The sequence below is a fragment of the Dromiciops gliroides genome, chromosome 2 (assembly GCF_019393635.1).
Source record: "Dromiciops gliroides isolate mDroGli1 chromosome 2, mDroGli1.pri, whole genome shotgun sequence".
Taxonomy (NCBI): domain Eukaryota; kingdom Metazoa; phylum Chordata; class Mammalia; order Microbiotheria; family Microbiotheriidae; genus Dromiciops; species Dromiciops gliroides.
In genome coordinates, this window is record NC_057862.1 from 512,620,632 (window position 1) to 512,637,471 (window position 16,840).

The window sequence follows — 16,840 nt, forward strand, 5'->3', positions numbered from 1 at the left end:
CTTCCTATTTTCTAACTTGGAGATTAGGTCAAAACTTAGTTTTCTCAAGGGTAGGGCTAAAGGCAAGATGAAATCTTAGATGAGACTTGGCCAACTGGTAAAGCTTAGATCTGATCAAGAGGTGAAGAGATCCTATGGTAGGTGAATTCTAATCCAGCATGTTCTAGTCAGGGAGGTCTGAGTAGAGGTGTACCCCCCTGCTTCGTCTAGATACCATTAAGCAGTGGTAATCTGCATAGAGATAAGTCTCTTTGTCCAATACTCAGTGATCAGAGTCAAGTCCCACAACCTCTCATTAGAATAAGCCCATCTCTTATAATATTTATTCTCTCATTAACTGTTAACCAGTCAGAGTTGATTGACACTTGTCAGGAAAACTCATTCTTCGAAGGGAATATAAGCATCAAAAAGCCTCCAGAAAGGGTCTTTGGTTTATGAGAGAAGGCCAAATGACCATCCTTTTATTAATTATTCACTAGTCATAATTAATAAATGTATTAATTACCCAGAAAAGATTTCTTTCAAGCTTTTTATACATCACACCTTATAGGATCAAAGTATATGGATAATTTAATAATCATATTTGCATAATTCCCAAATGCTTTCCAGAATGGTAGTATTAATTTTCAGCTCCATCAATAATGTATCAGTGTGGCTAACTTTTTACAATCCTTACAACATTGACTCTTCCTGTCTTTTATCATCTTTGCCAATTTTCGAGGTACGTGGTGAAATCTCAGGAGGACTAAGTAGATAAATCCCAGGGAATTGTTTGTAGTGTTTAGGCCTTAAAGCTAGCATGTGTATGAGACAAGATCAAAACTTGTCTTCCTGTCCCAAAACCTGGTACTCTATCCACTATGGTGCCAGTTTGACTCTTGGACATAAATAATTTGCTAGATTTTAAAACTTTTCCATATCCTAATCCATGTTTTCTAATTGTACCTGAAGAGTATTTTGATGACATGGATTTTTAGCCTTCCTCTTTGATCTTATTTACCCCCTCCTCCCATAAATGTCATTATTTCACAAATTTTAGAAATTTAATGATCCACAGTAACATCTATTGTTACACAAAATAACATTATACCATGAAATCTCCCATAGATGAATGAGAAAATTTCTATTCATCCAGTTGCATATGGAAGCTTTGGAATGAATCTAAGGATTCTAAGAGGTGGAGGTGAGGAAGAATGTGGTTTGATTGAAGTTTCTTCATCTGAAAAATATAGCTATTATCCCGTTATCAAGTGACCACCCAATGGTAGGATGAGAGGTGATAATTGTGAAAAAGAGGAAAAAAACTTATTAGAGAGGTCCTATAAAAACATAAACTTTTCACTCAAAGAAAAAAAAACAATATCTAGAAATCACATATTTATTTTTTTTTGGGGGGGAGGGCTGGACAATGGGGGCTAAGTGCCTTTCCCAGGGTCACAAAGCTAGTAAGTGTCAAGTGTCTGAGGCTGAATTTGAACTCAAGTCCTCCTGAATCCAGGGCCGGTACTTTATCCACTGTGCCACCTAACTACCCCTCAAATCACATATTTCTAATTAGGATTATTCCATAGACTTTTTGGACCATTTAAAGGCAGTATTAATAATCTTTTATATATAAGAACTCATCTTGGGAATTAGTCTCTTCCTGTAAGATGAAGAGGGGAAAATGCTCCCAGCCAAGTTTACAATGGTTTCAGCAATCAAACCCTTAACCTCCACATAATCTCAGCTTCATCTTACTTCAGTTTACTCTCAGGTTGAAGCTGAATTTGTAAGGATAAATGCTGAGATGAGAGTGTAGGATGTAGCTCAAGATAATGGACCACTAAGCCTAGAATTTAAATGTCAAATTTCCACATCAGAATTTAATACTCTCTAGAGCTTTACCACCTGCTCTCATTGCTCACACATGCTGACAAATTTAAATATTTAATAACGGCTTATCTCAAAGTATTAAGACTAGACCATTTTTATCATGCACTTATGAACGTTGACTCAGGGAAAAAAAAAAAAACTAAGACTGCAGCAAACGATGTGAAAGGTATGTCACATTTCCAATGAAGCAAGGTTCTCAATGACTTTAAGCATCCCTAATGCAATTTGTTCTGGGATGTAAAACAAAGCAACAAAAGATCATTGTTTTGACTCTGACACCAGTTAGTGTTGGTTTATTTTAATCTTTTGCTCCGTATTAATTTGGGTTAAATAGTACTATGTTTAAGCATATGCCTGAGGCATCTTTGTCAGCACAATCCTGAGATAAAGTCCATTGACCACTATGAGTACTTCAGGGAAGGATAAAACTACTATTTCTGGTTCAAGTTTCTAAATTATCATAAGGAAAAAAAAACTACTCTAAACCCCCTGCTAAAACATTCCCTCTACTAAGATGATCAACATATCCTATGGAATAACTAAACTATATCTGAAAACATTATGACAACATAATTTCTATACAGAACCAACCAATCATTAAGCATTTATTAAGTTCCTAACATATGTCTTTTGCAGAGTTAGGTGCTAAAACAAGAATAAAACTATCTCTGGTTTCAAGAAAATTATATTGTATAAGGATACATATGCATATATACATATGTACTGCTGGCATAATGCATATATATTAATTTATTCTGTACACATAAAATATTTATTTTTATTTCTTATGGATATATACATATGTACTGCTCCTAGTATGCTATATATAGACATATATACATACATACATATAGATGTATGTATATATAAATCTGTATACATATTCACACATACTCAAAATTTCGATAGGAGCTCTGATATCTATATGCTTTGGAAGGTATTTAGTATAATGGTTGATGGTGATTGGAATCAATATATATCTATTTTTCTTTATATTTAATTATCTCTATCATTGCTATCTATTTCAATCACCTGTATCTCTGATCTTTCAGAACAAATTCAATTTGATGCAGTATGCTAGCAGTGTATACACACATATATGTGGAATTTTAAATAAATAGAAAATATTTTAGATGGGGTAGGCACTAGTAGTTAAGGGGGAGAGAATCAGAAAAAGCTTCCTGTGGAAGGTACTGCGTGAGGACAACATATGTTCTGCTTTAAAACTTCAATAGATCCAAAGCCTCATAAGTTTAGATGCTCTCCCCCATACTCCAAATGGTAACATCCCTTCTGTCCCATCGTTAGTGACTCTTAGCCATATTTTCCATAAAAGATCTTCCAAAGATGATCCACGCTGTATATCAAGGGCTTTCTTCTAGGACTTTTAGCACTTCTTTAACAAGTGCAGCACTTGGGGTGTATCTGTGTCATCATTCACTCTTGTTAGCTGACTAATCTACCTACTTCCATATCCTAGCTGAAAGTTTCATAACACAGGTATTATACATAATGTTTTATATTTCATTAAACAAGGCTCTAATAAAATTCTTAGCTCAAGGTTGGTACAGAGTTTTCTATTCTATTTTTATCATACTTGTTTAAGAAAATCTTGGTCAAATTTAAGGTAAATATTTGATTGCCAAAATCCTGTAATTAAAGTAACAAACTCACTGACATATCACAAAAGCTAAAGAACACATAATAAGCAATTAACCTAGTTGAATGAGGCATGAAGTTATTTTCCCCTGAATACCATTAAAACAACAGTGGCAACAAACTTACTAAACCATTTTGTTTATGCACTTAGTCTACTTAAAGGTTATATTAATGTCTTCTGCAAGCTTAGCAAAAAAGAAGTTATATAGAAATTTGAGCTTGCCTGAGGAATTTTCTTGATGTTTAGATATGTCTTATTCTATGAGCTCTCCATAACTTGCTTCCCAGAAAGATACTGGTAAAATGAGGATTTGAGGTATGATGATAAAATTCCTTGAACTTTGGAATTAATAACCCAAAGGAATCTAGTTGTGTGTGTGTGTGTGTGTGTGTGTGTGTGTGTGTGTGTGTGTGTGTGTATGGGTGTTAATAGGATCCATCTATGGGATCTCTTTCAATGAATGTCAAAATTTTCTTTTCAGCGAAACCCAGGGGAAATCCTTAGTTATTATCACATGAACTACATTGCAGGGTAAAATCCTGACCTGTTCTGTCTGCCTCCAGGTAGGACTAGCTTTAAACCATCTATCTTAAGACTTTAAACATTCCAATGTCTAACAATTTTTACAGTCAACAGCTTTGTAAATAGATCCCATATAACTTCCTTCTGGGCTTACATCTCATTTTGTCCTTGTAGAAAAATTCTATTTGAAAACTTATTTTAAAATACCCTTTAGCATTTCTCTTTACCTATTTTGACTTTTTTTTGAATGATTCAATTTTCTACTCTTTATATCACTTATATAGAATGCTTTTAAAATTCTCTCAAAGTCAGTTATTTCAATTGACAGCTATTTGGTCAGACTTACTGCCTCCAAGCAGACTAAAGTCATAATAGACAACTGAACCTTCTTCTTTTGGCTCAGTAGCCAAAATGAGATGATAATATTTATTGTTTACCCTCTCATTTTTTTTCTGGGGCAATGAGGGTTAAGTGACTTGCCCAGGGTCACACAGCTAGTAAGTGCCAAGTGTCTGAGGCAGGATTTGAACTCAGGTCCTCCTGAATCCAGGAGCAGTGCTTTATCTACGTTGCCCCCTAGCTGCCCCCTTACCATCTCATTTTCAACAATATTTTAAAATGTGTTTAAAAGTGTTCTCTTTGGTAACATGGATTTCTATTTGGGAAAAAAAGGGTAAATGTTTAATAACCAAATTGTTTTATACTGACTTCTGTCCTCTTTGTTCTCACAGTTGCTTTCTATATATAAACTTGTGTAGGGAATAGTGATAACAAGGTCAATCATTTTCCCTCAGTCTCTTCTCTATTTTAAAATCATTAGTATCTAGGAGATTGGGGCTATTACAACTGCGTATAATTTCATTTTATCTTGATTTTGACCTTCACTCTATCTAAATGTTTACCTGCCTTTACCCTACCTGACCACAAGCATTATTCTGAGGAGAATGCTAGTGGTAGTCTCATCATATTTGTAAAGATATAGTTAAATTCCATTTGGGTAATCTTTCTTCAGTGATTACCAAATGCAATGCTTTGTAATTTCTTCATTAAGAGAGTGATTATGATATGCAAAATGAGGTTTCTGAGTAATTTTCTAGGCTTTTATCTTTCATCTCTTAATTCTGAAATATATTTTCCCATATTTTTCAGTATTTTCTTTTTCCTGCCTTCACATCACTTATGTTTGTCATCTACCTACTCTCTCCTCTCTTCTCTCCTTTCCTCTCCTCTCCTCTTAAAGGAAGAGAAGGACTTTATGAGTCAGAGAAAGGAGGAAGTGTATTCCTGTCATAGTGAAAAGTCAATATAAAAGCATGGAAGTGGGAAATGAGTGTCATGTGTTAGAATTAGAGAGAAAACCTGTTTGGCTAGATTGTCAAGTACAATAGTCACAATGCACAGTGCAATGTCCACTGGGGCAGCCTATTACACTTAGCTCTAATTGTTAGGAATCTGTTTCCTGATTTCAAGTCTAAATTTGCCTCTGTGTAACTTCCACCCAATATTCCTATATCTGAGCTCTGGGACCATGCAGAATAAATCTATTCCTTTTTCTACATGGCTCACCTTCAAATACTATAATAATCATGTCCCCTTGAATCTTTTTTTGGGGGGGAATGGGGGAGCAATAGGGGTTATGTGACTTGCCCAGGGTCACACAGCTAGTAAGTATCAAGTGTCTGAGGTCAGATTCGAACTCAGGTCCTCCTGAATACAGGGCCAGTGCTTTATCCACTGTGTCACCTAGCTGCCCCCTTGAATCTTTTAAAACCTAAACATCCATACTTCTGCCAATTGATCATCAAATGGCATGAACTTAAGGAACCTCATCATTCTGGTTACCACCTGTTTTTGCTTATACATGCCCTTCCTAAAGTGTTATGTCTAAAACTGATTATATTTCAGTGATGGTCTGACCAGCTAAAAGTAAGTAGAGCTATCATTTCTTTATACCTGGAAACCAATTCTTATTAATCAGCACTACGGTCATTGTAAATTTTTTTGGCTGACACAACACACTGTTAACTGATACCGAACTTGTAGTTTGTTAATACTCCAAGATCTCTTTCAGACAAACTTCTGTCTAACCATGCCTTCCCTATATCTAATGTCTTAATTTAATGTAGCCAAATATGAGGCTTTATATTTATTCCTATTATATTTCATGCTATTAAATTCAGCCCTATTTTGAAATTTTTCACCCAGCATGTAGCTCTAGATCCCATGTCTGTGTCATCTGCAAACATGATAAAGAAGCTTTCTATCCCTTTTTATCAAGGATATTTATTTTTTATCCAAAACGTTAAACAGCACAGAGTCAAGAAGACATTCCTTAGGTATTGCACTTGAGTCTTCCTTCCAAGTTGATATTAAATAATTATCTTCATAGAAGTCATTCTGATTTTACTCATAATGAGCATCAAAATCAGTTAACCTATATAAAGCACTTAGAAAATCTTAGAAAACTATAAAATGTTATTATTATTTAATTGTTAAAGAATTCCTCAAAAAGCTTATGGAATGGAGGGGAGGATGGGGGAGGAGAAGGGGGAGGAGAGCCTTACTCTCATCAGAATTGGCTCAAAGAGGGAATAACACACACATTCAAGTGGGTATAGTAATATATCTTGCCCTGCGGGAAAATGCGAAGGGAAAGGAATAAGGGGGAAGGGGTGAAGGAAGGTAGGGCAGATTGGGGGAGAGGCAGTCAGAAGCAAAACACTTTTTAGAGGGGATAGGGTAAAAGAAGATAGAAAATAGAGTAAATATCATGGGGAGCAAAGAAAATGGAGGGAAACAGCAATAGTAACTGGGGAAAAAATTTGAAGCAGAGTTAAGAGCAAAGTAAGATGATGATGATGGTGGTGGTGGTGGTGGTGGTACTTTGCTGGACTATTGTGAAGAAAATTCTTTGTCAGGTACAAGGTACCATATTAGTTAGCTATTATTGTTGCTGCAATAATCAACCTCATGGGTCCATTGTAAGGAAATCACTCTTTAAAGTACTATATAAATGTAGTTAACTATAAAAAAAATGATGAGTAGGATACTATCAGAAAAATCTAGAAAGACATGAGTTGATGCAATGAGAAATGTATTGTATACAAAATAACAGCAATATTGTAAGATGATCTGCTGCGAATGACTTAGTTATTTTCAGCAATGCAATTATCCTAGACAACTCTGAAGGACTTATGAAAATTGCAGTCCTTCTACAGAGAAAGAACTGATGGCATCTGACTACAGCTGGAAGTATATTTGTTGTTACTAGTTCCTTTTTCTAATTTTTTTTGTCTGCTATGTTTTGCACAACTGCACATGTATACTATTAAATTGCTTGACTTCTTAAGGGGCAGCGGTAGGGAGGGAGGAAGAGAATTTGGAGGACAAAGTTTTAAAAATCAGTGTTATAATTTGCTTTTACATGTAAGGTTGGGAAAAAAAAATTTCTAATTAATTAATTAATTAATTTTAAGAAATAAAGAATTCCTCCATATGATCATGAACTTTGCCATTAGACTGTAAGTTCCTTGAAATCAGGGGATACAGTTTAATCCTTTCATTGAATCTCTAGTGCTTATCACAGTGTCTGGCATAGTACAAACTTAGTAAATGCTTTTTGGCTACCAAACAAATTTGAATTAAAATAACAATTATTTTACTTCCTGATATATATGTTTCATTTGCTAATTATTTTAAACAAAGTGACATCAATAATCTGAATTAATACTCAATTATCCACTATTTTTCCCCAGTAGTTAACTAGATAGGATGAATTAAAATGCTAATTTAGAGAAATAATCTAATTTTTTAGATATATTTTACTTAATTTACCTTTTAATATCTTCTTCTTTGTAAACTTCTTTCTCTGAATTATCTTTTTAGCTTTAGAACATGAATCTTTGACAAAACAAAATTAACATAGCACTCTTGCCAGGACACCTCAACCTTGAGTTAGACAGGGTCACAGAGATGGAAAGTGAACCATGTTTCCATGACAACTAAGGTTATTGCTTTTTCTCAGACTGCTAAAAGAGTGTTAGCTACATCTAAATGTGGTGATGATTTTTGTAGTGGGGTTACATAAAGACATGCTCAAGCATATGTGCATACACAGAAATCTAAGGTAAACTGTGATTACAAAATTATGAAGAATATTTTAAACAGAGTAACTGAGGCTACTTAAATGTACTTCTCATAATGAGTTCACCTGAGTAACTCAAAAACATTATTGAAACCCTCTTTACAAAATACTGTTATCACAATTACTTTTACTACAATTTTAATGTTATACATAAATGCTGTAATGGTTGCCTTGCTTCAACACAAGTTTATGTTTTGTTTTTTTGTTTTTGTAAAAATTACATTCATTAATTTATTGGATCCTGACAAAAGCTTCCCAGTGAATAGAAAAGGTAACAATTTGAGAGGTTAAGTTATTCACTCAAGATGATGTAACAAGAACAAAAAATTTTTTAAAAGATAATATAATAAGTAAGTTGTAGAGACAAGGTCCTAACCAGGGTTTTTTCAACTCAAATCCCACTGTAACATAGCCAAATTTGCAGATCAGAAAACAGTACATTGAAAAGGAAGGAAATTCAAATATTGTCTAATGTTTGAAAATGTGTAAAGGTAATTTTTTTAAAAAGTCTAATTTCTAGGAGTGAAATAATTTAGTCAGTTTAAAAGATGTCAGTAGAGTTGAATATATTTATAAAATGAAAATTTTACAGTTTTGTTGTAAATAATTTATATTACTTATAAAATTATGAAAATATATTAACATTATTAATCATATTAATTCTAAATTATTTTGGAAAAGGAATTTGACTTTAAGTTGAGAAACCTGGGTTAGAACCACCTTCAAGCATTACTCTTTGTGTCGTTCTTGGAAAATCATTAAACCTCTCTGAGTTTCATATAGTTTTTCCTTTTTAGTTATTGTGAAGATTAAATAAACAGAAATTACTGATACATATATATTCATATATATGTATATACACAAAAATATATATTTGACATTCATTAAACAAAATTTGAATTTCAAATTCTATTCCTTCCTTTTTTCCCTCCCTCCTCCCTGAGACAGTAAGAACCTGATGTATGTTTTATATGTGCAGTTACATAAAACATTTCCATATTAGTCATTTTGTGCAAGATGAAACAAAGTAAAAAAAATAGTATGCTTCATTCTGTATTGAGACAACATCAATTCTTTCTCTAGAGGCAGATAGCATTTTTTCATCATGATTCCTTCAGAGTTGTCTTGCTTCACTGAGTTGCTAAGAATAGCTAAATAATTCACAGTTGATCATCATACTATACTGCTGTTACTGTGTACAATGCTCTTCTGGTTCTGCATACTTCACTTTGTATCAGTTCATATAAGTCTTCCCAGGCCTTTCTGAAATCATCCTGCTTGTCATTTCTTATAGCACAATAATATTCCATTATAATCATATACTTCAACTTGTTTGGCTATTCCCCAACTGATGGACATCCCTTCAATTTCCAATTTTTTGTCACTACACAGAGTTGCTATAAATATTTTTGTACAAATGGACTCTTTTCCTTTTTTTTAAAATCTCTTTGGGATATAAACCTAGTAGTGGTATTTCTGGATCAAAGGGTGTGCACAGTTTTATAACCCTTTGGGCATAGTTCCCAACTGCTCTCCAGAATGGTTGGATCAGTTTATAATTCTACCAACAGTATATTAGTATTCTAGTTTTCACACATTCCCTACAACATTTATCATTTTCTTTTTTTGTCATATTGGCCAAGTAGTATGTCAGAGTTGTCTTAATTTGTCTCCTTACAGGCCCCCTGAGGTGTGGGCTGTCACTGAGCTATTTACTGAGCCTATTTACTGAGCTTCCCTCTCACACCAGTGAGGTAGACCTTTCCTTCTGTGCTGGTAAGTTGCTTTCACACTACTAAATTGGTTCTGAAGTGTTTTTTAAGGTTGTTTGGAGGGGAATTTGGAAGGGCTCCAGGGATTTCCTTCCTCTCTCTGCCATCTTGGCACTGAAAATAGTCCCTATCATCTCTGCATTTCAGTTTAAGCAACTAAAAATATAGAACTCTGAAAGGTTAGGGTATTGATGAAAGAGAACAATTTATTGGCTATCACAGAGTTCAGGATGGAAATGAGGGTAGGGAGAGAGACAGAAAAACAGCTAGAAAGATACAGAGAGACAGAGTCAGAAATAGTGACAGAAAGAGATGGAGAAATTCACATTTTCAAATATATCATTATGGTTCTGAAGAGATGTTTTAAGTTTTGCTAATTTTTCATTTTATACTTCTTAGCAAATAGGTCATATTTTTACACTTCTTCCACGTCCTTAGATCTTTACTACTAAGATTGCATAGGAGATTACCATCTAGTATTTTATCTCTAGTGAAAAGACTGATCCCAAGAATCTAAATCCTTCTCTTTCAGTTATTACATACTGGGTACTGCTTAGTTTGCTTGGGTTGGGGAAAATTTCTCTTTAATGAAGTCATGATAAAAACAAGTGCTTACTCTGAAAAACGGGTCCTTGATTTAAAGAGCCTATGTAGAATATATTCTACTGGCATATATTCTTTCCATATAATTTACCCAGCACCTAACATAGCGTGTTCCACAGAAAACAGGCTTAATCCATATATACTGAAATCTTTAAAGAAATAATTGTTGAGTCCAAAGTAAAAGGGCTAAAGTAATCATAAACTCTTTTGATCTTTAGTGCATGTTTTTCAATGACTCTCCATTCTCTTCAAAAAAGGAATTATTTTCATTTGAAACATCTTGCTCTCAAATGGAATCAGTCCCAGGGAACACTCATCAATTTGTACTGCTTCACAGCAACTGATATTATTTCCATGGTCATCTTAATAATTTTTGCTGTTCAAATTCTTCAAACGATTTCAAATTGTGAAAATGTTTGAAATGAAATAAGTATTATGTGAAAGATAGCTATGGTCTATGATTTAACATTTTTTCTTACATTCATAGAGCACATTCTCCAATCACATCCAACCACTTGTTGACATGGAAAAATAACTCCTATCCAGCAATTCACTTTTATGGAAATGAGAATTCCACAAGAATTTTGATAAAGTAACTTAAACCAACATCTGAGTGATACCTTAAGAATGATCTAATTAAAGCAGATGCTAGGAGCAGCTAGGTGGTGCAGTAGATAGAGCACCAGCCCTGGAGTCAGAAGTACCTCAGTTGAAATTCAGCGTCATATACTTGACACGTTCTAGCTGTGTGACCCTGGGCAAGTCACTTAACCCCAATTGCCTCACTATTAAAAAAAGCAGATGCTACAAAAATTCTCTTGACTATAAGGGGAACTGACCTCAAGAGAAATAATACTATTTAACCTTCATGTAAATGATTTTCAGTTATAATTTCAGAAGTTTCTAAAAGCACATCTCAGTGTATACAAATGTTATGGTGAAAAAATAATAATCCAAGGGTATGCTATCAGCAAATCTATTAATAAGCTAATCAAAACCTAATTATTAACATATTACAACAATATTAAACATAAATCCAAGAACCTAGACTTTACTGATTTACATTTTAATTAATATAAAATCATAAAGTATTCTAGCACTGTATTTATCTTCTACATCAATACTGGAATTTTTTGTCTAATTCTCACCCACAAATACTCAAAATCATAGTCAGTATGTACTCCATTCTTTGGGTTCTGATTTTTGTTTGTATGTTTTTGCTTCACATCTTGGCATAAATTTCCTTCCAGGATTCTCTGTATTCCTCATACAAGTCCATTATATTTGTATTATTTTTTAAAAAATTCTTACATGAGTTCAAAGTCATTCCATAGAATTATTTTTGACAGCTGACAATGCAAAGAACAGAGAGCAGAATCTGGAGCCAGGAAGTTCTGAGTTCAAATCTTGCTTAAACTCTTAAAAAGCAATCTGACCTTAGTCATGTCATTGAATCTCTATGAACCTAAATGTCTTCATCTGTGTTAATAAGTATAATAATAGCACATACTCCTATAGAATTACTATGAAAATTAAATGAGATATTTTATAAAGAATACCTTACAAACCACAAAGTACTAAATAAGTATGATACCTGATTATTGTCCTACATTTTACTGTACTACAGAAACATTTAAAAGTCTTTACTGTACCACAGAAATATTCAAAAGTGAACATGTATTTCTTTGTTTTCTTACTGACAAGAATGGTGGGACTGAATGACAAAACTAAAATTGAACCGAGTATCTTTTCTACCATTTTTATGTCTATGCCTCATTTAAGCAGAAGAGAGAAATTTGCAAGAGGGAATATTTGCATTTGGAGTACTTAAGAACTTGAAATGAAAGAATATTGAAAAAAATTGAAAGAAATTGAAAATTAAATGAGTATTCATAAAATATTTATGTGTCAGGCACTGTGCCACAAAATTCAATCTTCTATGCCCTTAAAAAGCTTACATTCTATTGGGATTGGCACAAATTAGTGGGTATTTTTAAAAAATCTATGAGTTTGTCTCCTCAGAGGAAATACCTCACAAAAGAGTGACTACCTCCATATATTTTCCTTTTATCAGAACATCATGAAAATATATATTGAAAAATATAATGAAAATATATCTCCTTGTCCTTACAAGGAGAGCAGTATCAGTAATGAGACCAAATAAAGACTATAGGTGACATAAGTAAGATATAACATCCCCATTCAAATAATTTTTCATAAGATGTTTTAATTTTTTTTCTGGTTCTCAACCAGCACAAGATTAAAGTATGGACCACTAAATAACTAAAAAAGTCATTGTCTTTATACACAAGTTCTTGACTAATTTTTCTTCCTAGAATTAAAGCAACAAAGGTTACATACAACACTAGGGCAGGAAGGATGAGAAAAACACCAACCACAAGAGCCAAACTTCTGTAAAGTTCTCACAGTCTTGTTTGTCCTTCACATCCTCACTCCCTCATAGTTGCACTGTAATCCACTGAAGGCAGTACAAAGCTTATTCAAGCATCAGTATTTGATAACTATTTTTGGCATATGGTGGCCAATAGACTCTTTCAATTCAATGCTTTTCACTAGCAGCAGGGATTTTGATATAAACTTGTTCACCATAGTTGAAACATTTGCACTTTTCTTTCTACTCAAATCTCCCCACTGACCTTTTAGAATCAGTAATATTCCTATCAATGTGTTTCTATTTCCATACTTTCTTTGCTAAATAACTAAGGAATTATAATTAATATAGACAATTACTTAAGTAATAATGTCTCCTTTCAACTAATATCAATTAATTTTATGTTAAAATGTTATATTCAGCTTCATTGGGCTGTATCTCTCCTTGTGTTTATAATGAATTGAATTTGAGGTTGATATAGGATTTATTTATGTCTTATTTGAAATAGCTTATTGCATCCATTACTGACTATCATTAAGATGTGTGTTTGAATTCCATAAGTATATATTAATTCCATAGCTAGTCTCAGGATTTGGACCATTCTGACTTTTTCTTATCAGTATTTTAAGAAAAGGATAGTTCTTAAAGCAAATTATCTTAATTTAATAAATGATTAGTCTTTACAAAAGCATTATGTATACATACATACATATATATAGGACACATTCATTAAATTCCCTTAAAGCACTTAATCATTCATGAATTTTGTTGTTCAGCCATTTTTAGTCATGTCTGACTCTTCATGACCACACTAAGGGTTTTCTTGGCAGAGATAGTACAGTCATTGGCTATTTCTTTCTCCAGTTCATCTTTTAGATGAGGAAACTGAGGCAAACAGGGTTAATTGATTTTCCCATGGTCACACAGTTAGTAAGTATCTGAGGCCAGATTTGAACTCAGGAAGATCAGACTCCCTGACTCCCTAGGCCCCCACTCTATCTACTACACCACCAAGTTGCCCCAATTAGCCTAGATTTAAAAAGGAATAATATAAGGAATCTAGGCATGAATATATATTTATATATATGCATATAATACATAACTTCCAAAGGAAAGCTGCTTTTGAATGAATCTATGCATCTCTAGTCATACCTTGGTAAACAGCTTTAAATCCAGGGGAACCAATGCTGTCATCAGACTGGAGGTGTAGCCACATTTGATTGCTCATGCTCACGATAAGATCAGGTACACTAGATCCAGTAAGTCTGCATTGAAAGGCAAATAACAATATTACTTAATGTAATATTTGTATCTATTGTTGAGCAGGATTATGATATTATTTCAAAATTAAAAACACAATTATTCTAACATGAAGCAATTTTCCTATGATTGCCTATATATTACAAAGGGCATGAAAAATCTTTATAAAAAATCATGCTTAATTACCACAGTCTTCCTTCAGTAAATCTAGAACTACTTCCAGTTTTTATTAATTTGTAGATCCAATGTTGTTTTTAAAAATGAATTTGACAAGGTATTTATAACTGGAGCTTCATTTTTCTTCCTTTCAAATCCATCTCATATGAACACAGATATAATCTATTACCCATGTTCGGGGTATAATGCCCCATCATCCAAATGTATTCATTCATTTCTCTGTTCATTGACTGACTAGTATGGGCAGAGAAGTGTGCTAGGTTAACTCTGAAAAGGGAGAGCATTCATAACTGAGAAATTGCTTTGATTATATCACAATATGTTCAGATGGCCTATCATTTTATGTGCTTTTATTCATATTTCTCCCTCAAACCGCTTTTAAATAGGTTTTAGCATATTTTAGCAGAATATATGGTCTGCATTTCATTGTTCACTTAGCTGAAAGTTGAAATTGAAATGCATTTGACAATATTTAATAAACTCTCTGAATGTTAATACACACATTTGCCAAAGTATAAGTAACAATGAGCCATTGTGTGTTGGAAAACAGTCACATCATGAATCCTGTCAGTTTATGAAGAAAAACACTAAAGACAGTGACTTTACTTTTAATCCTGACAAAGAAGCATGCAAAAAAAAAGTGGTGGAGAAAATTGATTTCACCAAAACAAATGTCTCTAATCATATAGGAAGCATTGCTTGAAGCTACGTAGATCCAAGAATATGAACCCCTGATTTGTCCCATCCATCACACTATTTGTCTGTCAGGCCTGGATTTCCACCCCAGGCAGAGCAAAACACCTGATGCCTCAGAGAAAGATGAATAGCAGTCATTAAATGTCAAACAACGTGCAAAGTTGTGCACAAAATGAAAAAAATAAAGTATTTCAATATGTTCAGTTGCTGAGAAGTATATTACTTTGAGGGTTGTCTTAAAAATTTGGTCTATTTGATCATTTTGTATTTCAGTCTTAAGTTTTATCCTTGCATCCTTATTCATAGTATTGTCACACACACAAAAAAAAATCAGTCTCATCCTTTACCACATTAGTCAGATATCAGTCCTTTATGACTAAAGACAAAATTTTAAATGAGAACAAGACCTGTCTTTGAAACTTCCTACCCATCATTTTTGTTTTTTGTTTTTGTTTTTGTTTTGTGGTGCAATGGGGGTAAAGTGACTTGCCCAGGGTCACACAGCTAGTAAGTGTCAAGTATCTGAGGCTGGATTTGAACTCAGGTACTCCTAAATCCAGGGCCAGTGCTTTATCCACTGTGCCACCTAGCCTCCCCAACTACCCATCATTTTTAAGGACCCCTTTACTCATGCACCATAAAATCGTGTGAAAAAGGGGAAATGGGAAAAACTTGTTCATGTTAAAGTATAGAAGTATGTATATAGGATTATTATCCTTCTTACTCTTCATACTACAATATCTTAAGCATCATTTCTACATATGCAATGGAATCAGCTTAAAAGTACACACACAGACATACACACATACCTCTTCTAAAAGTTAATACCCTTTTTGCTCTCTCCTCAACCAAAAAGTAAATTGTCCTGTTGTGCTAAGGGACCACTGTTTAGTTGAATTGGCCTAGTAATCTCCACCCCTGTGCCCCCTCCCCACCCCCAGCTCCACTACATCAAGAAGTTTATCTATACTTATCTAAACAGTCTTATTTTTAAATAATATTTTTGGAGGTAGGGAAAAACCCCTAAACCTGGCTCTGCCAATTATAACTTCTGTGACTTCAGACCTCACTTTCCTTAATTCAAAAATGAAAGGGCCAGACTAGATCAAAGTTTCTTAAACTGTGGGTTATGATCCCATGGGGTTACGTAACTGAATGTGGGAGGTCACAAAAAATTTGGCAACAGTAAAAGGTTATGTATACCTATTTTATATACCTATACATCTGGCGTCACATAAAAATTTCTCAGGTGAAAAGAGGTCGCAAGTGGAAAAAGTTTAGGAAGCCCTGGACAGGATACCCTCCAATGATCCTTCTGTCTCTAAATTTACAATCCTATGATCTTCAAAAATTATTGGAGCTAATTTTATTGTATTTGAAATTATGTAATAGAGAATAATTAAAGATTTAAATGATGACAACAAAATACTTTAAAAAGCTATTTTGTTTAAGGTCTTTGAATTTAAAAAGAGATGTTCAAACTGTATCTGGATGGGGATAGTGTAGAGAGGATTCATGCTCAGGCAAGGGACTGGATTGGCTGAACCTAAGGTCTTTTCCTATTCCATGATTTTATGAAGTGACATAAGGAGGCCCTGAATATGATTCTGAGTTTTCTGTCAGCCAATGAAAAATGCATATGTGTTGGGTTATATGATTTATATCAGCTGATAAAAGAAAGTACATATATCCTATTACAGACATAATAAATACATTTTTTAACTAGATATGTGATTTCA

At 33.7% G+C, this 16,840-nt stretch overlaps 1 protein-coding gene across 1 annotated transcript in view; it reads right to left on the reverse strand.

The window, feature by feature from the left end:
* CSMD1 (CUB and Sushi multiple domains 1) overlaps positions 1-16,840 on the reverse strand; it is a 2,580,735-nt gene that overhangs the window by 669,555 nt on the left and 1,894,340 nt on the right. The window contains 1 exon segment of the mRNA XM_043985743.1: positions 14,121-14,233. Coding sequence (XP_043841678.1) covers positions 14,121-14,233 — 113 coding nt within the window.